Source organism: Anolis sagrei, chromosome 3 (genome assembly GCF_037176765.1).
Source record: "Anolis sagrei isolate rAnoSag1 chromosome 3, rAnoSag1.mat, whole genome shotgun sequence".
NCBI classification, from domain to species: Eukaryota; Metazoa; Chordata; class Lepidosauria; order Squamata; family Dactyloidae; genus Anolis; species Anolis sagrei.
The window spans coordinates 126734556-126758914 of record NC_090023.1 but is presented as its reverse complement, the minus strand read 5'-3'; the positions used below and the strand labels follow the sequence as shown (position 1 = coordinate 126758914).

The 24359-nt window shown below is 40.2% G+C and overlaps 1 protein-coding gene across 1 annotated transcript; it reads right to left on the bottom strand.

The window, feature by feature from the left end:
* Positions 1 to 554: 554 nt before the first annotated feature.
* On the bottom strand, positions 555 to 23889 carry CLDN10 (claudin 10). Its single transcript, XM_060769488.2, has 5 exons — positions 23634 to 23889; positions 8633 to 8794; positions 8273 to 8354; positions 6290 to 6397; positions 555 to 841 (listed from the first exon to the last, which is right to left on the bottom strand). Exons 1-5 carry the CDS (start codon positions 23851 to 23853, stop codon positions 718 to 720), a joined length of 696 nt encoding a protein of 231 aa, XP_060625471.1. The 5' UTR covers positions 23854 to 23889; the 3' UTR covers positions 555 to 717.
* Positions 23890 to 24359: the final 470 nt, after the last annotated feature.

Sequence of the window (24359 nt, the reverse complement as noted above, 5' to 3'; positions counted from 1 at the left end):
ATTGGCTGTCTACAAGGACATTGCTCAGGGGATTACCGCATGTGTTACCATCCTGTGGGAGGTTTTTCTCATGTCCCTGCATGGGAAGCTGTAGCTGACAGACGGGAGATCACCCCGCTCCCCGGATTTGAACCGCTGACCTTTCGGTCAATAGTCCTGCTGGCACAAGGGTTTAACCTGTTGTGCCACCGGAGACTCGATGGTGATGCACCAACACTATTTGACAGAGAAAGCTGAAGACCTTGTGATACAGCAATTCTCACTGCAAGCCATGGCAGTTATAGTGTTGTCAAACTGTATTGTAGTAGTTCTAAAGTACAGATGCAGCTTAGTCTTTTTAAAACATATATTTACACTTGGTCCCACGATCTCAAAGGCAGACCTACAACATTTCTGGCATCCATCTGAAAGATTCATGAAATCACTTTCAGTATTCAGCCTACAGAACGTTATCGCTATAAATCATAACCAATACTATGTGTTTATTTGTAAATACTTTTTTTACAGCAGGCACAAAAAGTAAATGATTTACAGTTATTATGTAAAACATCAGTATAAATCTTCAAACAAAGCATGAGGAAAATTTACATCAAGTAGACAACTGTTCATTTATAAAATATTCTTTTTAGTGGTTCCTGGTGACACAAGTACCTTTCAAAAATCATTATGTGAATGAACAAACATGATTTTTAAACACTGATTACTAGAACCATCTGGCTACACATACGCATTTTTGTCAAAGTGCTTTGGAGGGACTTTGGATGTTTTGAAATCTGAGCCATTGCAGGCCTTTGTTCGAGCAGACACCACAGAACCAGCTCTGTTATATGCATAGCCCAACCTGAAAAATGAAAGAGTTTACAGTTTAGTTTCTCAAAGTGGCAGATATTAACAAGGAAAAAATGCTATATTTCTCCTCATAAAACTAGTACCTTGCTGAAATGAGATTTTCATTGGAAAGTTTCATTTATACTTTGAATATATTGGACTGCCAATCCAATCCTAGAAACACTGCCTGGTGATTTATTTCTGAGTAGATCTGTATAGGTTTGTGCTGCAAGGCTGTACAACTAAAATTAAACACTATTGAATTCAGTAACTAAGGAATAGGACTTCAGATTTATGGCCCAATTCTATGCATTCATAAAATGAAATGGCATTTCCAAGTAATAACAGCCTGCAATCATATGGAGACTTGCCTGGGGACAGACAGCAGGGTTCCACAGAACAGACTCATGACTAAACTTCTTTAGGTTTACGCTTTCTGAATTTGATAGATGATGATCAATCATTTGCTAAGCCCTAATGTGGGCTCATGATTCATGTAAAACTCTTGCAGCTAGACCAAGATGAGGCAACATGTTTGATGTATCCTCAAGTAAACAGGTAGGCCGCTATTATACAGATTTGAAGAAAATAATTAGAAAAAGTCAATCCTGGCCAATTATGGACTTGTGTGGAACTTAAAATGCAGTTAAATTTCTTGAGAGCATTCTTCACAAGCATTTCTATTTTAAAACAAAGTAGTTAGATTGGATTGGTGGAATTGATTAAACTTTTATAAAGTTTTTTGAGTGTTCACTGTTTCCAACCTGAATATCTCGGTGTCACCTTAGACTGAACCCTAACATTTAGGAAACATTGCATGAACACCAAGCACAAAGTAGCTGCACGCAATAACATCCTGCAGAAACTTGCTGGCAGCGCATGGGGTACAGACCCAAAATTAATAACATCAGCCCTGGCCTTGTCTTACTCAACGGCCAAGTATGCGTGCCCTTTTTGGCACAAGTCTGTCCATGCGAAACAGGTGAACATAGCACTGAACAAAACATATATAAGAATAATCACAGGATATCTCAAACCCACACCTGTTTATAGACTCTACAACAGTGATTCTCACCCTGTGGGTCCCCAGGTGTTTTGGCCTACAACCCCCAGAAATCCCAGCCAGTTTACCAGCTGTTAGGATTTCTGGGAGTTGAAGGCCAAAACATCCGGGGACCCACAGGTTGAGAACCACTGCCCTACATGATAGCTGGCATTGCCCCCCACCCGATGTGCGACGGGAAGTTGCTGCTAACTGAGAGAAATAAGGTTGAACAATGTGAAAACCATCCACTGCTCAAGAGAACCATCACTTCTCTTAATGTTCCCCCAGCAACATTCCTCTAGGCAGCTAAAGCAGGAAGTCCCAGCTGGATGGTCCCCCACGTGGGTCTGCCTCCAGGGGCAATCCAAGAAAGGGCAAGTTGGAAGTCCCTGAACAGATCCAGAAATAAAGTGGACAGATCAAAAGGCAACCTGGCAAAATGGAACTACCCAAAAGAATCCACCTCATGTGACTGTGGAACAGAACAAAAAACTTTGCACCTGTACGGTTGTCCACAATGTTCTGCATCATGTACAGTGGAAGAATTGTTTAAAGCTACAGACCATGAGGTCGTTGTTGCCTGATTTAAAATTATTTAGCCACTTGTGAGCCTTCTCTTTTTATCAGTTTTGTACTTATGTATGCAATGCTTTTGACATGAAATAAAAAAAAATGTTCACAACCTAGATCTGTGCACACTTGCCTTACTGGATTTGGTTGAGCACTGATGCCCAAAACCAACCAGCTATCCATCTACAACCATCCAGCCTTAGTTCCTCTTTGTTGGTTCTGCAGCTACCACCATTGCCATAACAGTGTAGGGACTTTCCACAGCAAGTGGGGGTATTGTCTAGCCTTTCTGCTGACTTGAAGTAGCTAAAACCAAAAAACATTCTTTTAGGAAAATGGGGGGCAAATATGGCCTTGCAGATATCTTTGACCTACAAGTTGGCTATGCTGACTACAGTTGCTGGGAGGTGTAAGCTGAAAACAACTTGAGGGACATAGCTAGCCACCTGTTTTGAGCAATAGTTCAACAGAAAGAATCAGGATTAAGTTTCTTTGTGACTAGAAGTACTAACATAGAAGCATAATCTTGGGTGGAGAGAGGTGTTTCCTTTCCCATTAGAACAAAACATTTTTCCACACAGAATGAAATTAGTTTAGGTCTAGCTTCTCTTTAGTAATGACGGTGTAATATGGACTTATTGCAATTTTTTCTTTGGTCATTGAAGAACATCCCAAATTTCCCCAAGCCAGCTTTTAGCCAAAGGAGTTCCCCACCACATCCATTTGGGGATCATTGGAGGATAGAGGTATTGGAGAAGCCCGATACACCCCATTTTCCACAAGCCATGTAGCAAGAAGTGAATTCTGGAGGGGAAAAGGGGAAACATACATCAATTCTACCTAATTGGAACTTTTAAGATGTGTCACTTGAGGCAGGATCTTGGCCTGTGGCCATTATTCAACAATTTCCCCCTAAAAATCATGACACATTTTTGTGAGGGGGGAAGTGTTGAAAAAACTTTTTCTGTTATAAGTTTTTTGTGCCCTCTTCTGACAATGAATGGTCTTGTCACTCTTGTTCAATGGCAAAAATATTTCAGCTAGTTGATTATTTATAAATATTTTATCACGGATGAGAATATGTGTGGCATTTGAAACATGGCTATACAGCCTGGAAAACACCCTGTGTGACTATTCTTTACTACACATTTTCAAGGCTGCCATTTTACAATATTCAGGCACACAGGAATGCTGCTTCCTAACTAAAACCATCAAATGCTGGAGGAATTTGCACATGCATCTACCTGGAAGGCAGATGCAACTACACACACAAAGCTGGATTTCATTGTGATTAGACACTTGGGAAAAGCATGGGAAAGCATTCCCATGGACTAATGTCATAGCATAGGGTATTTAAGTTGCCCTAAGGTTACCAAAACATATAGCTAACTCAAATAGCCAGCAGCCTTCCAAAGCTAGAAAGTCAAGGCTTAATGGCCCAACCAAGGGGGGGGGGGGGGAGAGATCTGTTGTCTAATGATTAATGGTTTCTTGTCTCTCAATGCATTTAAGTCTACAGAATAGTTATGGCTCTCATATAATTTTGCTAGCTCCGCGCCTTCAATTGCAACTGAACACAGAGAAATTTAGCAGACAATAAATACTACTTGCATTTCATGTCAGAAAAGACTTCATTTGCTTAATTTGTCAATGTCAGCAACAGGTTTGGGGGCAGGGGGAGCCCCCATCCACCTCTTGGTGTAGGAGCACTGGTGTCAAAGGTTTTGCTCACTTAGAAAGGTTTGCATCTTTAGTCCAAAGAATTCAAGTTGTCTTTAACAACCATGGCATGCTACTCAATATGTGTTGCACTCCAGGCCTGGAAACACCTATGACCACCACACCATACAAGAGTCCAGGAATACAAGCAAATTGTTTATTGTAAAAACATAAAAGCATATAAAAAAGGAATAAGAAAGGAAGATATATAACCCCAAAAGGTTTAGCAATAGGTAATAACCAGACAATAATCCAAATGTTCCAGAGGTGAAAAAGTCCAGGGACAGCCAGAAATCACAGATACAGCATAAGTCCACAATCAAGAAGGTAAAACTTGAACAGGAGTACATGAACAGGAACACAGAAAACTTCCAGGATATTAAATCCAAAATCAAAGCTTAAATTGAACCAGGAACAAGAGAACTCAGGCTTAGCTTCCCACTCTAACACAACGTTACCTTAAGGTGAACAACTTGAGATCATTCCTTTTCCTATGAATTTCCTTAACAACTTTCCCAAATACTTTTGTTGATCTTCACAGCTACAGGTGGTTTGCTACTGTTATGAATCGTAATGGAAATATCTGATATGCAGGATGCATTTTCATTCACTGGACCAAATTTTGCACAAATACCCAATACACCCAAATTTGAATACTGGAGGGGTTAGGGTCGATTTATTTTGTCATTTGGGAGTTGTATGTAGTTTCTGCAATTTATAGTTCACCTACAATCAAAGAGCATTCTAAACTCTACCAACAATGGAATTGAACCAAATTTGGTACACAGAACTCCCATGACCAAGAGAAAATACTGGAAGAGTTTGGTGCGCATTAACTATGCATTTTGGAGTTGTAGTTCACCTACATCCAGAGAGCGCTGTAGACTCAAACAATTATGGATCTGGACCAAACTTGGCACGAATACTCAATACACCCAAATGTGAACACTGGTGGAATTGGGGAAAATAAACCTTGACATTTGGGAATTGTAGTTGCTGGGATTTACAGTTAACCTACAATCGAAGAACACTCTGAACCCAGCCCACAATGAATCTGCACCAAACTTGGCATACTACCTACATGGCCAACCTTGAATACTGGTGAGGGTGGGTGGGGGCTGTTTTTGATTTTTGGGAGTTGTTCACCAACACCAAAAAGGAAGAGAAGGACAGGCAGAGAGATCTTCAGCGTTCTCTGCCAAAAGGGTTCCTAAGACCATCAGAAATATGTGTTTTCTGATGGTTTGTGGAAACCCCTCTGAAACCCCCCTCACAACTCCCACCCGGGTCCCAACTCCCAGGTTGAGAAACACTGACTTAGAGGGCATCTAGTAAAGGAAAGGCAAAATAATGACAAAACAAACTTACTGATATTTCTTTTACAAAGTACTAATTTACAAGATAGTTTATTTCAATAGACAATATATTTGCATTGCTACCCAACTTTTATCTTCAACAGTAGCAGTGCAACAGAGAAATATGTTGCTGCAACCTTGTACTTTCCCAGACCCCATTGCTCAGCATCTCCTCCCCCCCCACCTCACATTTTGTGGGTGTCCAACTTAATACAAGTGATGGCAGAGAAGAAGGAAGAAAACAAGCAGCAGAGTTTTGAAGGAAAAGAACAGAACAGAGGCAAAATCTCTTCAGCTGCACTTGTCTTGCTGAAGTTAAAGCTAGGTAATTGTCCTAATTTCAGCCTAGCAATTTACATTCATCCTCCTATGGAAGCACAGAATGCCTGGAAAACTCAAATATATTAGCCTGGATTCACAAATCATCACATTCATGATTAAAATACTAACCTGCATTCAACAGAAAACATTATAGTATCAATATGACGAATTGAAGGTTTCGCTATCGCTTCAAGCCACATGGCATCTAACACTATGCTAAAACCTTATAGAGACAAGCGCTATCAAACAAGGGGTGCTCCTAAAAGGGGAGGGGGAGTTAAAATCTCCCCCCCCCCATTTTTATTCTTTCAACCCATCAGTCCCAAACACTATCTGTAAAGTTGTTCTTGAAAGATATGCAAACTGGATCTGCATAGCTTACCTTCTTACACATTTAATAATTAGAAATATGCAAATGTATTAATTTCAATAAAGCTGGTGTGTTCTGTACCTTGGAGTTTTATTGTTTTCAGCAATTGAGAAGCAGAATATACTGCCACCAATTATGCAAAGTGATGCTCCAGCCCATCCAATGAACAAAGCTGCTCCTAATTCATACCTGCAGGAAAGTGATACATTCATGCTCAGTAAAGACTTTAATCTCCAAAGAGGTTTCAAGTATTTTATTTTGGGCGTGGGTGCGTGGGTGTGTGTGAGACAAAGATAAACAAAGCCACTGAGTTTATTAACATATTTTTTCATAAAATCATTTTGCAGAAGCTGTACCCATGCAAGAGAGTGAAACAAAGTAATCAGAACTTCTGCTCTTCTTCTTCATATTTCCTTTTCCCAATTCCCATTGGTTATTTGTTGTATGGCAGTCTTCCTGAGCTTGGGGCCTGGTCATGTTGATTGGGATTTCCCTGTATGAACCTGCCTGTGTCCCAAGATCCCCACGAAAGGCCCTTCTCTTTGCCTCACCTCCATCACAAGTTTGGTTGGTGGGAATGAGAAAAAAGAGTGGGCCTTCCTTCTCAATGGCTGCTCCATGACTCTGGAGTTCCCTTCTTCCCAGGGAAGCCAGAATGACCTCCTCCGTGCTGTCCTTCCGGTGGCAGGCAACAATCTCTTTATTCAAACAGGCTTCTAAAGCAGGAGGCCTTTAAGATCAAGTCAGGGGTGCTGTGGTTTTAGCTCTGAATCTGTTTTTAATCCATTTTAAGGCTTTCAACTGTTTCTTTTTAATACCATTAATATTTAATTCTATTTTAATGTCTTTATGTTTAGGTTTTAAATTGCACTGTATTGGTTTTATTGCAAATCACTTTAAATGTTGTAGAAAGAAAATGTGAGGTATAAGGTAAAGGTAAAGGTTTTCCCCTGACATTAAGTCCAGTCGTGCCTGACTCTGGGGTGTGGTGCTCATCTCCATTTCTAAGCCGAGGAGCCGGCATTGTCCATAGACACTTTCAAGGTCATGTGGCTGGCATGACTGCATGAAGCACCATTACCTTCCCATCGGAGTGGTATCTACTGATCTACTCATATTTGCATGTTTTCGAACTGCTAGGTTGGCAGAAGCTGGGGCTATCCGCAGAAGCTCATGCTTCCGCTGATCGAATCCAGGTCAAATTCGACCCTGCAACCTTTCGGTTCGACCCTGCGACCTTTTGGTTAACAAGCTCGACAGCTCAGTGGTTTAACCTACTGTGCCACTGGGGGCTCCCAGTGTGCATAACCATATTATACATAACCATAATAATAATAATAATAATAATAATAATAATAATAATAATAATAATAATTTTTCAATTCAAAATGTGCTTGTGCCTCACCAAACTACAACTCCCACAATTCAATAGCATTGAATCAAGTGGTGCCAGACTGTATTAACTCTACAGCATAGATGCACCAATAGAAAACATCCAATTGATTTGCACTGGAGTTCCTTTCAGTCCCAGCTTAAATGTGCCAAGACAGGAAATCCCTATTAAGATTATTAATGAATAGACCAATGGCAGCTTTTTGTTGTTGTGATACTAATTTTGAAGAACAAGGCAGTTTGTATAATTGCTTTCCCTTCACAAACCACAATATAGATATTAGTTTTTGGACTACAATTTTCAGACTCAATGGGGTATCTATGTAAGTTCAAGATTCTGGGAGATGTAGTCCAAAAAGTACATTTTCAGTAATATCATTAGTGGGGGATTATTTTATACAAGGAAGGTTCACAAGTGCCCAACTTAATACTCTGGTTGATCTGTTGCTCAATATGTAATCCTGGAGTTTGCTGGCTACCTTACTAACCTATCTGGTTGCTGTTCTAAATCTCATTTTCCATCACTAATCAGACCAGAGAATACACTGAATAGTGTGATCCTGTATGACTTGTCATTCAATTTTCGTGGCAGGGGATATAGCAATGGGGCATCATCTATGATGGGGTGCAACAGTTATTTGAAAAGTATACAGTTTTTCCAATAGTACTTACTTTTGTGCAATAAACGTAGGATCAAAGAACTCAGATGTGATTCGATTTGCATACAGGGAGCAACCGGTCAATGCGCTCAGACCTAAGGTTCATCAGAGGAAGTATATTTCAGTAAGTTGAACTAATGCAATACTGTACATATAAGCTTGTTCTAACTGTGGGAGCTGTTCAGCAGGGGAACTCTCTGCCCCGAAGTGTGGTGGAGGCTCCTTCTTTGGAGACTTTTAAACAGAGGCTAGATGGCCATCTGTTGGGAGGTGGTTTGAATGTGATTTTCCTGCTTCTTGGCAGGGGGCAGGTCTGGATGGCCCATGAGGTCTCTTCCAATAGGATTCTATGATTCTATAAGTTCACACTTACCACAAAGTATGAAAACCAGCCCTGCTAAACAAGCAATTTTAGCTTTTGTCTGGTCTGAGCCTCCAACTTTTGTGCACTTCATCCCAACCAGTGCAAACACAGAGCCAAAAAATCCAAGGCAAACGGCAGCAATCATGAGTCCTCTGCAGGCTTGAATATAACCTGTGAATGCAATGGAAAAAGCAAGTATTAGTTTGTTTTTTTTATCCTTCCAAGGATTTTGCATAGAAGTCCAAATGTACTCAAACTCAATATCTCCAGGCTTCCCCTGGCAAATTTCCATTCGTTCCTTGTTAGTTAGTTCTGAATATTTAGTAGGCTTACAACACATACCCGAAGTCGGAAGGGAGGGCATTTCTTGTAACAGGGGATAAATATTCCACAAACGGAGTGCTGCCACACTAAATGTCCTATTTTATATGACTTCAAAGGCATGTGGGAATCCCAAGAGTGTCTTAGATTTGTTCTATCATTTATCAATAAGTTCACAAGCAGAACTTGGGAAAGTTATTTTATGGCTACAAATTCCCCAAATACCCCAGCCAGTATGGTCATCACAGTAAAAAATGTATCCAAACTCTATTTTTATTGGAGTATATAACCTCTCAGATAACCTAAGTTGTTAATACTGTCTCTTGATAACTTTACTCACAATTCAGTTCTTCATCTACATCCTGTTAACAATGGTATATGCCAAGGCAACTGTAAGAGTCTCATCCCATGTACTCCTGGAACTTTATTATTTATTTATTATTATTTATTTCAAACATTTATATCCCATCCTTCTCAACCCCTGAAGGGGGACTCAGGGCGGCTTACAACTGGCAATCATTAGATGCCAACAAACAAACAATCACAGTACAAACAATTAACATTAAGTAAACCAACAAGATTATAAAAGCACATTAAAATATTAAAAACTTTCAGTAGTTTCTTCATATGTTTCACTTTTCTGATTGCCAATAAACAGAAAGCAATCAAGTTGTCAGCGGTTGATCTACAAAGTTTGAACTGCATCCAGTTTTATTAAAATCAAGAGGCACACAAGTACATACCAAGTAGTCCACCCACATTCAGGATAATTACAATCCTATTACTAAAGTGTGGCAGTTTAGAAACATAAAAATTCATGCTATAAAATTATAATAAAAAGTAATCCTGAGAAAGAGTATAGGCCAGTGGACATACAGGAAATCCAATGCGTACTTGAATCTTGGAAGCAATTATTACATAATCCTTTGGCGAATTTCCCCCTGATCTCAGAAAAGATTTTCTGTGTCTTTCACAGCTGCACAAAAACTAAAAATTGAAATAGCCTTATATAGCCAGTCCCCCTACATTTTCAGGTTTGATTTTTGCAGATTATATTATTCATAGATTTTATTTTATTTTATTTTATTTTTATTAAGTTTCGTTTGGATTGTGACATGGAAAGAGGGAGAACATTGCATTTATAGAAAAGCTTGGAAAATATAGACTTGGATGGGGGTGGGTAAGTAGGGGGGAGGGGGGAAGGAGTGTGAGGAGAAGTAATGGGAAGGGTAGGGTAGGGAGGAGGTTTGTGGGAAATGGTGGGTCTTGACACTTCCGTTTGGTCCACAGTAGGATAGCGTACTGATTAGTACCCTTTATTTTTATTTTATTCTATTTTGTTTTGTATTCTTTTTCCTTTTTTATTCTTTTTCTTCATTTTCTTTTTCTTCTTCTATTATTTATTTTTGGATAATAATTATTGTTTTTGTGTTCTTAGTTTTGGATTTCCTTTAAATATTCTTTGCAGTTTTTCCAATTTGTTTGGCTTTCCTTATTCTGGTTCTCCATTAGGCTCGATAACCTTTCCAAGTCCATAAATTCGATCACTTTTATTGTCCATTCCTCAGCCGTGGGGATTTCTTGCGTTTTCCATTTTTGGGCTATGAGCATCCTAGCCGCTGATGCAAGGTAGAAGAAATTTTTTTCCTCATTTTTCTTCTTGATGGGGACTGACATATTAAGGAGGTAGTGTTCCGGCTTCATTTCAAATATAGTTTTGGTTATTTTTTGTGTGTGTTTGTGGACCATCGACCAAAATTGATGGATTCTCTTACATTTCCAAAACATATGGTGGTACCCTCCTATCTCCTTCTTACACTTCCAGCACAAATTATTATGATTTTTATTTAGTCTGGATAGTAAAGCCGGCGTTAGGTGCCATCTGTAAAACATCTTATGGCAGTTTTCTATAATGGATGTGGCCTTGGTGAGCTGGGTTTTCTTCTTCCAAATTGACTCCCATTCTTGGAGCCCTATGGTCCTGCCGATGTCTCTCGCCCATTTATTCATACATTCTTTTATCAGGTCTTTTTCATTATTCCATTCTAATAAGTTTCTATATATTGTCGAAATCACTTTATGTTCTTTTTTCATTATCTTTTCCCATATGGACTCCGTCTCCGAAAATCCTTTTTTACAATCCTCTCTATAGCATTCCTTTGTTTGTAAGTAGTGAAACCAGTCCAATTCTTCATCTGTCTCGCGAAGCTCGTCCATTGTCTTGAGACGCCATTGGGTGTTGTCTTTAATTAAAAGTTGGTTATAATTGAGCCATCTCTTCCTGGGCAGTTCTTTCTTGTGGAAAGCCTCAGAGGGGGATATCCATCTAGGTGTTTTGGAATAAAAATAGGGTTTATACTTTTTCCATACCCTTAGGAGGACAGATCTTACATAGTGATTGTTAAATGATCTTTCAACTTGGTCTTTCTCATACCATAGGTATGCGTGCCATCCTCTTCTTATATTCCAGCCTTCTATTGTTAGTATCCTTTTGGGCTCAAGATTGGCCCATGCCACTGTCCAGGATAGAGCGCATGCCTCAAAGTATAGTTGTAAGTCTGGCATTGCAAGGCCTCCTCTTTCCTTCGCGTCCGTCATAGCTTTAAATCTGACCCTCGGCTTCTTCCCGTCCCAGACGAATTTCGAGATTTCCTTATTCCACTTTCTAAAGCATATATTGTTCTTAATAATAGGTATTGTTTGGAATAAGAAGATCATCGTAGGTAGTACGCTCATTTTGATCGCGGAGATTCTTCCTAACCAGGATAGATTTAGATGTTTCCAGCTCTTGAGCTTCTTTTGGATGATCCCCCATGTCTTTTCATAGTTATCTCTGTACAGATTTGCATTTGATCCCGAAATGTCTATCCCTAGGTATTTAACCTTTTTGACTATCTCTAGTCCTGTTTCGTCCCTAATCTTAGTTTTCTTGTCTGCGTTAACATTTTTAGTTAATATTTTAGATTTATTTCTGTTTAGTTTGAGACCGGATAATTTCCCGAATTTTTCAATCTTCATTAGCCATTTAGGGGTTGATTCGGCCGGGTTTTCTACGAAGCAAACAACATCATCGGCAAAGGCCTGGACCTTGTATTCTTCGGAGGCGATCTTTGTTCCCTTTAGAGTGCTGTCAGTCCTTATGTCATCTAAAAGGGTCTCAAGTATCATTATAAACAATAATGGCGACAGAGGGCAGCCCTGCCGGACTCCCTTCTGTATACTGATGTCCTCCATTAGTTGGTCATTTACTCATAGATTTTATTGACATGTTCTCTCTAAAAAATCTCTGGGTTCTCCAGTGGTACTCTGTGGCTAACTTCTTCCAAACGTTGAATATAGTGTTGTTCTGAAGCACCAAGAGATTTGTAGAGAGAACACTTCTTTAAGAATCAGTAAGTCCTCCAGTACAATTCTGTGATCAACTCTCACCAGAAGTTGGCCACAGAGTCATAGACTTTATCTCAGGGGAAAAAAGAGCTTTCACAGTTACAACAGTTTTAACAGTTACTGCAACATGTTAAAAAGGACAGAACTGTAAATCTGGCCATCAAAATGGAAATAACAAGCAAAGTGGAGACTAGTGATTCAAATTGGAAAAAGTTCCCAGATGACGTCTTGAAGGTTCAAAATGTTTTGGTTTACTTATGCAGGGCTCACTTGACTTGGTTGATACATTTCACAAATGAATATTATTATTTCTGGATAAAAGGTTTGTTGAAACATATTGCTCTTCTTTTTTTGTGGTGTGGGAACTGACCTCTATTCTTTCCACATTATTTCTGCCTCTGACACCAAATTAAGAACTAACACTGACAAACACATCTACTCTATTAACTGAGGTATACTTGTATTATCAGAACTTCAACAGGTCTTTAAGCATATCAGAAGCCTTCAGTCAATTTGCAATTCCAGATATAGGCAGCAAAGATCTGAAGCACATGAAGGCCATAGTAGACTACCCAACATAACTCTTGAGCTGGATGTGATAAAATGAAATCATGAGCTATATAAATCTGGATTACTGTTATGAAATGTGGACTTCATTTTTTTCTCCTACCACAAGCCTTCCTGGGCTGCATTCTTTAGGTGCCCGTGTACATCAAACTGGTCAAGGACGCCATTATTTTCTGACAGGACCAATTTATTGGCACCGTTAGTAGCTAATTAACACTTTAAGTGTGCTGAAGCATGAAGGTATTTGCCCAGAGGTCCTCTCAAGTTTAATTTATGGCCAGATCTCCTAGACAAAAGGGTAAACATTTACCCCAACCAAAACAACTAGCATCTGCTAAAAACAGGATGGATGCCATGCCACCAAAGGGTAACACGTGCCTTTGGTTGAAAGGAGAGGAGAAAGATCAAGGCATAATAATTTTCCTAAACTAGAACACATAGATTGGTAGGATAATCATTAGCAAGATGGGCATCTAGTCCAACTTCCTGAGTTGAGGCAAGAACAGGCAAATGTGCACCCACACACACACACACACAAGATTAGACTTTAAGTATATCAAAAGACAACTGGAAAGCAGGAAAGCCATGGGACACTATGAGAGAAGAGATCCCACATAGGAGAAAAAATGCAGAGCAAAGCAACAATAGCCACACTGGAGAGAAGGTCTCTTGTGCTGTTTACAACTGTGCCACAGTCCAAAGTTCTGAAGGCAGCAGGATTTGAATTGGATGCCTCTGCTTGAATTATTCTTTTGAATACAGGGATAGGAAGCATGCGGCTCTCCAAGTGTTGCTCAAGTAAAAATTCCATGATCTCAACTTTAGTTTTTCTGCTAAGTCTGATGGGAGTTGCAGTCTAATAGCATTTGGGGAACACACATTTCCAAAATCTACGTTTATACCAGTATGAAGGAAGAACTTGTAGTATAGGTTTCTTTGTTTCAGCATATTACTTACCAAAATTCTGACTTCATTAAGTATATCTATGAAGATGAAGGGGACTAGGGACAACAACCTGATTTAATTTGATTAATAAATTGCAATAGTATGGATAATAGGTTTGATTAAATAAATGGTCTCGGTCTTTTCATGTAGAAGAGATCAATAGAAGAGTTTGCCACGAGAAACATATAGGAAAAAGGCTCACATAAGCAGAGGAATAAAAAAACCCCACTGAATGGAAGTTGTAAAGAAAGAAGGACCCAGCGATAAACAACAAACAGCATTTCTTAATTATGCAAAAGGAATCAATTGAAGGGTCTGCATGGGAAATGTCAAGCCAGGAAGCTTACACAGGTAGGGCAGGACAATAAACAGCTGGTAGAAGCAACAGTCTCAGATGTAAGAAAGTTCAAGCAGGAATGGTGTTTTGATGGATTGAACCACATGGGAGCCTCAAAGGATGGAAGAAAGTTCAGGCAGGACCCAGGAAGTCCAAATGGTGTTTGACAGATTAAATGATTTGTAATTGGGAAATTGTGGGGGATTTGCTTACTTGAATAATTTTGATAAACAACTGACCAAAGTACTATATGTACAAGATGAAAGGGGAAAAGGGCAGAATGTAAGAGAAAAACAGACATGTAAGAAGAAATGTATGAAGGTATGAAAATGTACTTGCCAATCCCATAGAAACCTCATGAGAGGCTTCATTCAGTGTGGCACTTTCTTTCATGCTGCTACCCGCAGCTAGAAAATAAAGTCTGTTGTATCTCCATCTCCATGTCTCTCAGCGCCTCATTGGGAAACTGGGTCTCAGAGGTTTCAGGATTTGCCTTTTAAAGAGGCATCACAACCAGCCTCCAAAAAAGACCTCATGTTCCGCTTTTGCTTCCACTGCCCTTCATGCTGGATACAGGAATATTAAACATAAATGAGCTGGAATGGTTTATTCTTATAGCAGTGACCTAGGGAGATGCACTAGTCTCTCTAGTAATGCCAGACCAAACATCTCAGTTGTCTAAGCTGCCATTTCTGTTGACTCATCCAAAGCCAACACCACCCATTGCGTTCCTTTTTCCTTGGCAGCAAATGCTGGCAAAGTGCAGACTTCCCACCCTCCATCCACCTTGGCATCTGCTATGTTAGCTGGAGCAGGAGAAAGAGAACAATGCTATGGCAGTCCACAAGACCTGTGGATGGGTCACTCTTTTTCTGTGATAGACATAATTTGCTAGTCCAAACTAAGGTTCCGTCATTTGCATGCAATACAATGGGGTTGCTTTGCTGCCTCTACAATTTTGGCCAACTTGCCATATTATGTAAACTTCTGTTTCTCCATAGATCAGTGTTTCTCAACCTGGGGGTCAGGACCCCTGAGGGGGTCGCGAGGGGGTGTCAGAGGGGTTGATTATTCCTGCATGGAAATATCTTTCAGTATTTAATGAAATCTATCTCTCACAAAAATATCACAATACCCCGCTCCTTGAAGGCATAAATGAATGTTAGATTACCATTACATGCAGGATCTTATTCCTTACTCCTCCAGGCAACAGAAAGTGTCCACTTCAATTTTAAAATAACTGCATATTGTTACCTTTTTCCTTGGCATACTCTAAATTCTCAGTACACAACTTGGAAATATGCACATTTTCAAAAATATACTTTAAAAACTTAATTACGTTACTAATTTAAAAAACAACAATATAGTTAGTAATCACTGCTTTTTAACATAAATAGTAAATATCTTGCAGAAGAGAAGGCAACTTAGGGGACATCATAGTTTTGTTTAAACATCCGAAAGGATATCATATTAGGGAGGGAGGCCGCTTGTATTCTGCTGCTCCAGACACTAAGACACAGAGCAAGAGATCAAAATTACAGTAAAGGAAATACCACCTAAACATTAGAAAGAACTTCCTGATGGAAATTGCTGTTTGATAGTGAATTACACTGTCTTGGAGAATAGTGGGCCTCTTTCTCTGGATGTTTTTAAACAGATTGGATGGGCATCTATCAGGAATGCTTTGATTGTGTATTCCTGAATGGCTGAGGATTGGATTGGATAGCCCTTGTGGCCACTTCCAAGTCAACTCTATAATTCTAGAAGAAATATCTAAAAGCTGATGCCAGTTCAAACCACTTCCATACACAAATGTGCAAAATGTAGGTGAGGCATATTAACAACAACACACATACACCACAAAGGTGTAAAAAAAAACAAAAACAAACACCTTCCACATTGAACTTGAAGCCCTATAAATATTTATCTTTTTTTTTTTAAAAAAAAAAACCAGGCTTTGCCAACTCTGCAGTCACAACAGTTGTTCATACCCAACATTTAAACTGGATCTACGCTGCCATATAATGCAGTTTGAACTCTCTATGTGCCTTAGTCTGTGTGCATGAAAAGACTGCAGAACTTGAGCTAGGAGTATAGAAGACTATTTCCTATATTAAAGGATAACAAAGAGATACACAATTTCTAGAAAGACCCTAAAGCAGAACTAAGGTCAGGAGTGCAACTCACTAACCTGGAGATCATGTTTTGGTAGTGTTATTTTCCTTTCTTTGGCTGCCAAATGGCAGAAATGAATTCTTTGACTCTACCTCTATCCCTGAAATTTCACCCTCATTTTGTGTCAAGAAGTGGTGATTCTGTTTCTAAGCTATCACACCCAACATAAACAAAATACCTCCGTAGTTCAGAAAGGGTAAATACTATGGGGAGGGGGTAGAACGCACTTTTTATACAGAACTCCCTGCTTATCACATCTTATCCTTTGAATGACACTCTCAGTAACTTGCAATAGATTACAAATGTAGAGCACAGCAACAAGAAAACACAGAGATAGTGGTTTATACAAAGGACAGAAGCAAAATAGTTAATTTAAGTAGTTGAAATGTGTTGACCACATAGCACAGCTTAAACGGCATCTTAGGATTTGATTTTGTTAAAATGGGGGCTATTTCTTTATAATGTTTAACTCATCGATCATGATTCTAAAGCTGTTTAATGCAAAAATCCATTAGAATTAAAGATATCCAGGAATGGAATCATGAGGGAAAAAACAGCTTACAAGGAAAATGTTAACAGTCTGGGAAAACAAACATTTCTATTGTTTGGCTGTCAAGTAAGTTTCAATTTATGGCCACAGTGGCACAATGAGTTAAACCCTTGTGCTGGCTGAACTGCTGACCGAAAGGTTGGCGGTTTGAATCCATGAGATGGGGTGAGCTCCCATCTGTCAGCTCCAGCTTCCTATGCGAGGACATGAGAGAAGCCTCCCACAGGATGATAACACATCCAGGCACCCCTTGGGCAATGTCTCTGCAGACAGCCAATACTCTCACACCAGAAGCAACCTGCAGTTTCTCAAGTCACTTCTGACGCAATAAAAAAATGTATGACAACCCTGTGAATAAGCATCCAAAAAATTCTGATCAGATCTTGATCATGGCTTCCTTAATCAACTCATTTGTAATTATAAAGAATTATACTTTATATTTTGATATATGCCAAGTTTTGGTTCCAGGATGCCCATGGATAACAAAATATATGGATGCTCAGGTCTCATTATATAAAATGGCATAGTAGAAAAGGTGTTCCTTATATACAATGGCAAAATTATGCTTTGCCTTTTGGAATTATTTTAATGTTTTTAAGCTGCAGATGATTAAATCCATGGATATAGAATCCATGGATATGGATGGCTGATTGTAATCTCTTACAGCAAATTATTTCATCTCGTGATATTTTAAAGCACTCAGTTTAGTGATGGAGGAGTTGTGGTGGCACAATGGGTTAAAACCCTTGTGCCGGCTGAACTGCTGACCTGATGGTTGGCAGTTCAAATCCATGAGATGTAGTGAGCTCCCATCTGTCAGATCCAGTTTCTCTTATGTAGGGTATGAGAGAAGCCTCCCATAGGATGGGAAAACATCGGGCATCCCCATGGCAAAGTCCTTGCAGATGGCCAATTTTCTTAACCAGAAGCGACTTGCAGTTTCTCAAGTCGCTTCTGACATGATTTTAAAAGGTTAATTAATTAATTCAGATATTTATATCCTGTCCTATCTCGACCTCCACAGAGGGACTCAGAGTGCTGATAAAAAAAGCATAAAAATACATTTTAGGTTAAAAAAAAAGTATAAACATTATAAAAACATTATAAAAACAGTGAAACATTAGAACAATCACCAGAATTAGTAATTTTGGCTTCTAGTGACGGTTTTTCAAAGCAGATAATCTGGATTCAGAAACTGGGTTATATGGCTGTCTAGATGGGGCGTCTATTTTGATTGCAGACTGAGCTAACTTACAGAAAAACTTGACTATTTCAAAGTCTTAATCGTTTACTTTTAAGTAATGTAAATCTTCCATGGTCCTTATTTTTGTTTTTATAATGTACTGGTCTAATTTTGCTTTTGTGCTTTGTTCTTTAACTTCCTTTAGTAGTTGTTCCCAAGTCTTTGCTATTTTTGCTAGAAATTTGTTATTACTGGTATATTTAGCTTCATTTTACTGTTCATTGTGGGTCACAATTTCTTCAACATTTGCAAATTTGGTCACGTCCAAAATCTAAAGAACTGGTGTTTTCAAAATATGAATTTGGAAGAATGTGAAACTGACAGATTTTCCTATCCTTAAAGGCAAATTCTGCACTTCAGTAGAATACACATAAGGTAAAGGTTTTCCCCTGACGTTAAGTCCAGTCGTGTCCGACTCTGGAGTGTGCTCATCTCCATTTCTAAGTCGAAGAGACAGCATTGCCCATAAACACTTCCAAGGTCATGTGGCCGGCATGGCTGCATGGAGCGCATACCGTGCCTCTATTTATCAAAAAGCTACGGACAAACTCTAGGTTTCCAAACTGACCAAGCAGTGCTACTGTTGATGGTTGGAAGAAGTATATTGTACCTGCTGAAATTATCCGGTTTGTAAAATTATAGTTGTCTTTGCATCTAACCACTTAAGCTTAAGATGAAAGGGATGGTACTTCTTTCAGACCCCCACTTCCCTCCTCAGGCTCATGTTTTAGAAAGGATCTTGTTTCTCAGACTTTGCTTCTCTAGGAGTATGTACTTTTACCCCGAGGATGAGGTGAAGACCTCTGTATTTTGTCTTTAAAGCCAAGAAAAGATCTCTGAGAATCATAACACTGCAAGGGACCTTGGGTCAATCTGCCTGAAACCTGACTGTAGTTTGATCTTTTAACCTTAAAGCAGCCACTGTGAAGTGACAGATAAAAAAAAATAAATATCCCTGCACCTGGGAGAAAATGCTATAGAAACAAATAATGGCTCAGAGTTTTAGATATGCAAAACAATATATCTCCATAACCACTAAATATTGCTTTTTTGACCTTTATAGCAGACATGATTAAGGTTGTCCCACTAGATGTGGGAACGCATTGCTGTAGGTTTAATCCTCAAGAATAGCACTATCTTGTGTAAAAATTACTCTTCTTATGGTCATATTGTATTTAACATGATGGCATTACATGTTTGCTACCAACTATAAGCTGGCTAGACATGGCCCTTTTCAGTTATCTTGAAGTTACAGAACTAAGAATACTGGTACCTTAAAGAAAACAGACCCCAGCATCTTTTCATTTAACTGCACTTGCCAGTCACTCCTGATATAGCTGATCTTCATGGAAGTTCATAATTTCTTTGCAAAGCTACCCGAGATTATGGCTACTACCAGATCTTGTTACCATGACTGATATGGTCACAAAATTCAAAGCTGAAGTAATATGGTCTAATGTTTTTCTCTAGAATATCACTAAGTATACCAATCAGTGGCCAAATGTCTCCAGACAGGCACTGTCTTTAAAGTTACTTAGGCTGTCTACAAAGCCACTACATCATGTTTCATATCTGTTTGTATGGTGTATGAGGCAGGTTTGTAAGTCCTGTGTTCATGTTTTCATATGCCTTCAAGTTACTGGTTAACTTATGGCGACCCCATACATTTCAAAAGATTTTCTTAGGCAAGGAATACTCAGAGGCAGTTTTACATTTCCTTCCTGTAAAATATAGCCTTTAGCGCCTTTTATTTTTTGGTCTCATATCAAAGTACTAACCAGGGCTGACCCTGCTTAGCTTCCAGAAAGAGATGGTATCTGGTAGCTTTAGAGAATTTAATGTTTTGGAAGTCTCAATTACAGGCAGTCCCAAATTTATGAACAAGATAGGTTCTGTAGGTTTGTTCTTAAGTTGAATTTGTTTGTAACACAAACTGGCAAACAATCATGTCTGACAATTTTAATGATTTTAATTTATAGTTATATGTTATTGTTTTTGATATGTAATGTATTGTTTTTATTAGTATGTGAGGCATTGAATTTTTGCCAATTATTATGCTATACACCGCTTTGAGTCCACCTAGGCGTGAGAAAAGCAGTATAGAAATGCAGCAAATAAATAAACAAACAAACAAATAAATAAATTGGGACAGGTACATTTTAAAATGTAACTCCAGGCAAACATGTGTATTTTCAAAGTTTTGGATAGCATAGGGAAGGGTTAGCACCCCTGTGGTGTTTGTTTTGCTATCTGGCCCTCTGTTCAGAAGATTTCACCTCACTATTTGCCCCTGAGATAACTGGATTATGGAAAAAATGGGTTGTTGTGGAAACAAGGATTGGTGAGAAAGCTTCAGTGGAAATACCCCTTTCCCCATGATAAATCTTCCAGGAGTGAATTTCCCTTCTTGGGGTGGGGTGGAGGTAGGTTTCTCTTTCTGTTATCTCACCTCCATTCTCAGGAGTACTTTGCAAGCCAGATGTTTGTAACTCAGGGACTGTCTGTATAGTACTTTACAAGGAATCCAGGAACTGATCACTGATCTGGTCCCTTAGGAGATGCTAGGGGAAATATCACTTCATTTCAGGTCAGATCAATTACCTTCTTCAACAGTGTGGGTGTATCTACACACACACACACACACGCCAATCGGAATGAGTAAGCTACACATATGTCTATCTTTTTTGCAAAATCTGGCCATAGATTGCTAGCTAGAGGGAGGGGAAGGCAAGCAGTCATGTTGGGTGACAAAGAGGCACAGTAGGCAAGCAGGGGTCATATGGTGATGGTAAGGACAAAAACAGTGAGGGTAGCTAAAGGCACTCTTCCTCACCTACACCACCACTGGCCATCTATCAGGCCTAGCAAAACCATTGCCCCACATCCTGCATCGCCCACTGTTCCGCTTTCCCCATCACATGGAGGGAATGGCGAATCTAGCAGGCAGTGGATTCGAAATGTCAACTTTTCGGTCAGCACGTTCAGCAGCTCAGCGGTTTAACCCACTGAGCCACTGGGGGCATGTGCGTATGTGTGTGTATATATACACACATACACACTGGAGTTACACGTAAAACGTACCTACGTACAAATTCAACTTAAGAACAAACCTACAGAACCTATCCTGTTCGTAACTTGGGGACTGCCTGTATAGTTTACAGTAGGGCAAGAATACAAAAGTTCCAGATGAGTTATATATATATCATCACACAAAAAGCTGATCTGACACAGAACCTTGAACAAAATATGACCAATGCAAAGCCAGGTTGATAGAGCTGCGAAATGGTTATCCTCGTTTGCCTAGTTCTAAAGTACAATGAGTAAGTGAGGGCAATCAGCCAAGTATTATTACTGGCCTTTGCCCAAAATGACCAAAACAGGGACTAAATGGGGCTGCGCACAAGCAGTTGATAAAACAGTAGCCATCGAGTATCTGTAAATGGAGAAATTACTCTTGACAAATCAGATCTTGCACAGGTTGGGGGTGGCAAAAGAGGTAACTGGACAGGAAGATCTGTGATATATTTCAGCTGTTGATTGCCGTTCCTTACTGATTCCCCCTACTCTGTCTGCATACACCTGGGACTCTGTCTTGAGGTACTGGCATGGCTTACTTTCAGTACATGGACATTCTGAACTTCTTGTTGACAAAGTTGTCAATTTAATGAGCAGAGAAAGCAGCATTTCAAATTCTCCACTTTGCTTCGGGAGAGACAGAAGGGTTCAATTTGTTAATCCACCCCATTAGGATGAGTATTTAAAGAGACTCGGCATCTCTTTCAACAACCACCCAACCATTTTTGGAGTAGAATGAAGCCGTTTTATAGGCAAAATATTTGAATACTTTCAAGACCTAAAGAGCTAAATCTAGTCTAAAGGTATCGGGACACATTTCCAGAGACTTTTTATCTTACACATACAAAGTGATCAGCACATGGAGCAGTGTTTTAAACAAAAGCAAACAAAAGAAGTGCACAAAGTTCTTCTACTCAGAAAACAGAACCTGAGAAGCACAATAGGAATATTATCAGGAGAAGACATGCAGGGAATTTTGACCTGGCTGAGTGACTTTGGTAGGTGCAGCCTGAATGCACTTCAATCCAAATTTCTCACCACGAACTAAAATCCAGGAGGCAATGTGTAGATCAAAAGGCAAAACCATACCAAACAGAGAAAGTATCGGATATCATAACTCTTCAGTACGGGTGTTCATTACTTTTCCCCCACTTAGCTCAGGGTTGATTGATTTGGGGATCATTTCTGCATTGTGGGCTTTAGGGAATGGATTGCTGAACAAACTGGTTTGTATTCTCCTCCCCAGAATATTGTTATTTACATCATCAACCTTTCTAAGCATAGTCTACTACGGACTTATACCAGATGAGTACTGGTGCATCTACACTGTGGAATAAATGCCGCTTGGCACCACTTTAACTGCTATGGCTCAATGCTATGGAATCCTGGGACCTGTAGTTTGACATGATCTTTAGTTTAATAATAATAATAATAATAATAATAATAATATAACAATATAATAATAATCTTTATTTCTATCCCAACCCATTTCCCCAAAAGGACTTGGGGTGGCTCACATGAACAAAACACAATAAACAATATATACAAAATAAAGCCATCTCTTTGATTTCTTGATTCTTGCCAGAGTGGCGGTTCAAGGGGTGCCAAACTACAGTGTAGAGAGGCAGCTGAAGGCTTGTGGGTGAAAGAAAAAGCACATTTGTGGTCCCTTTGAGCACTTACTGTTGAATTAAGAAGAAGAAGAAGAAGATCAAACTGCAAAGACTCTGGCACAAGCCAGTCAAGGTGGTTCCAGTGGTGATCAGCACACTGGGTGCAACGCCTAAAAACCTTGGCCTGCACTTAAAAACAATCAGCACTGACAAAATTACCATCTGTCAGTTGCAAAAGGCCACCCTACGGGGATCTGCATGCTTTATTTGCTGATACATCACACAGTCCTAGACACTTGGGAAGTGTCCAAATACAAAAGCCAGCAGAATGACCTTATTTGCTGTGGACTCAACTTGTTAGGTATCAAATAGTAATAATAATAATAATAATAATAATAATAATAATAATAATAATAATGCATTTGTTTGCTGCTTCTTTTTATGGCTCGAGGCAGGGCACAACATGGTTAAAATGCATCCATCAAAGCACCTATGAAAACATCCATATATGTATGGCACTCTTTGGCAGGGGACTTGGGCAAGAGCATTTCCATTGATCCCAGAGCCCTGAGCGTGAAAGGGGTGCCAAACCGCACCAAGCCAACAGTGTCGGTGCAGCTTTGGGAGGGAGCTGTCCACTGAGGTTCCCCTCCCGGATATGGGTCTGATGGGGCTTCGAAGGAAGAAGACAAACCCTAGATCAGATCAGAAGCGGAGTGCAGGAAAGAGGGAGGGAGAGAGAGAGGAAGATTAAGAGACTGAGATTGAGAGAGAGAGAGAGAGAGACTTTTGCCGACCGTCCAGCGCCAGCATGGAAGGGAAGTCCTTGCAGTTGGAGACGCCAGTGGAGTCGGTCACGCAGGTCTTCCAGAGGTTGGCCCAGAAAGTGGCGGTGGTGATGACGGTCCCGTCGATGGAGGAGACCTTCCAGTAGTCGGTGGGCAGCGTGGAGGAGACCAGCACCCAGCCTGAGATGGTCAGCAGGAAGGCGATGAGCTCGGCCGAGGAGCTGGCCATGGCGAGAGCGCGCCCTCCTTCCTTCCTTCCGCCCTCCCTCCCTTGCTTTCCACTTTCCTTCCCTGCCTGCTGCCTCCTTCCCTCCCTCCTGGCCACTGCAGCCCCGGGACAGCTCCTGGCCCCACAGCATCCTCCCAGCGAGGAGGAGGAAGGAGAAGGGGAGGAGCCCCATCGGGCTGAGGGAGGCCACTGCGACCAAAGCCGGGTCCCCAAGGAGGCACAGGCAGCCCGAACTCCCCTCCTTACACTCTCCTGGTGTGTCATTTCGCCTTCCCTGCCCCATATCCATGTACTCTTGTCCCAACAGCTCCACCACAGCACCTCTCTCTTTCTAAGCACCATGCCAAAGAGCTGGCTTATGAGTTTTCAAGCTCTCCTGTCCAGGTTGGTTCAGGTTGAAGGACCTCAAGGAGAACCTTAGGTTAGGACTTTGGAAGCCACACCTGCTTCGTTCTTAGCACCCCCTGGGTAGCCTTGGGCAAGTCGCGCTCTCTCAGCCTCCGAGG

What these genes read in the sequence shown, in the direction of transcription:
- CLDN10 (XM_060769488.2), bottom strand. Translation starts at nt 23,853, where the DNA reads ATGGCCAGCTCCTCGGCCGAGCTCATCGCCTTCCTGCTGACCATCTCA. An exon ending in GCTGGTTTTCATACTTTGTG is followed by an intron (nt 8,355 to 8,632) that starts GTAAGTGTGAAC and finishes GATGAACCTTAG; the next exon opens with GTCTGAGCGCATTGACCGGT. An exon ending in GAAAACAATAAAACTCCAAG is followed by an intron (nt 842 to 6,289) that starts GTACAGAACACA and finishes TTCATTTTTCAG; the next exon opens with GTTGGGCTATGCATATAACA.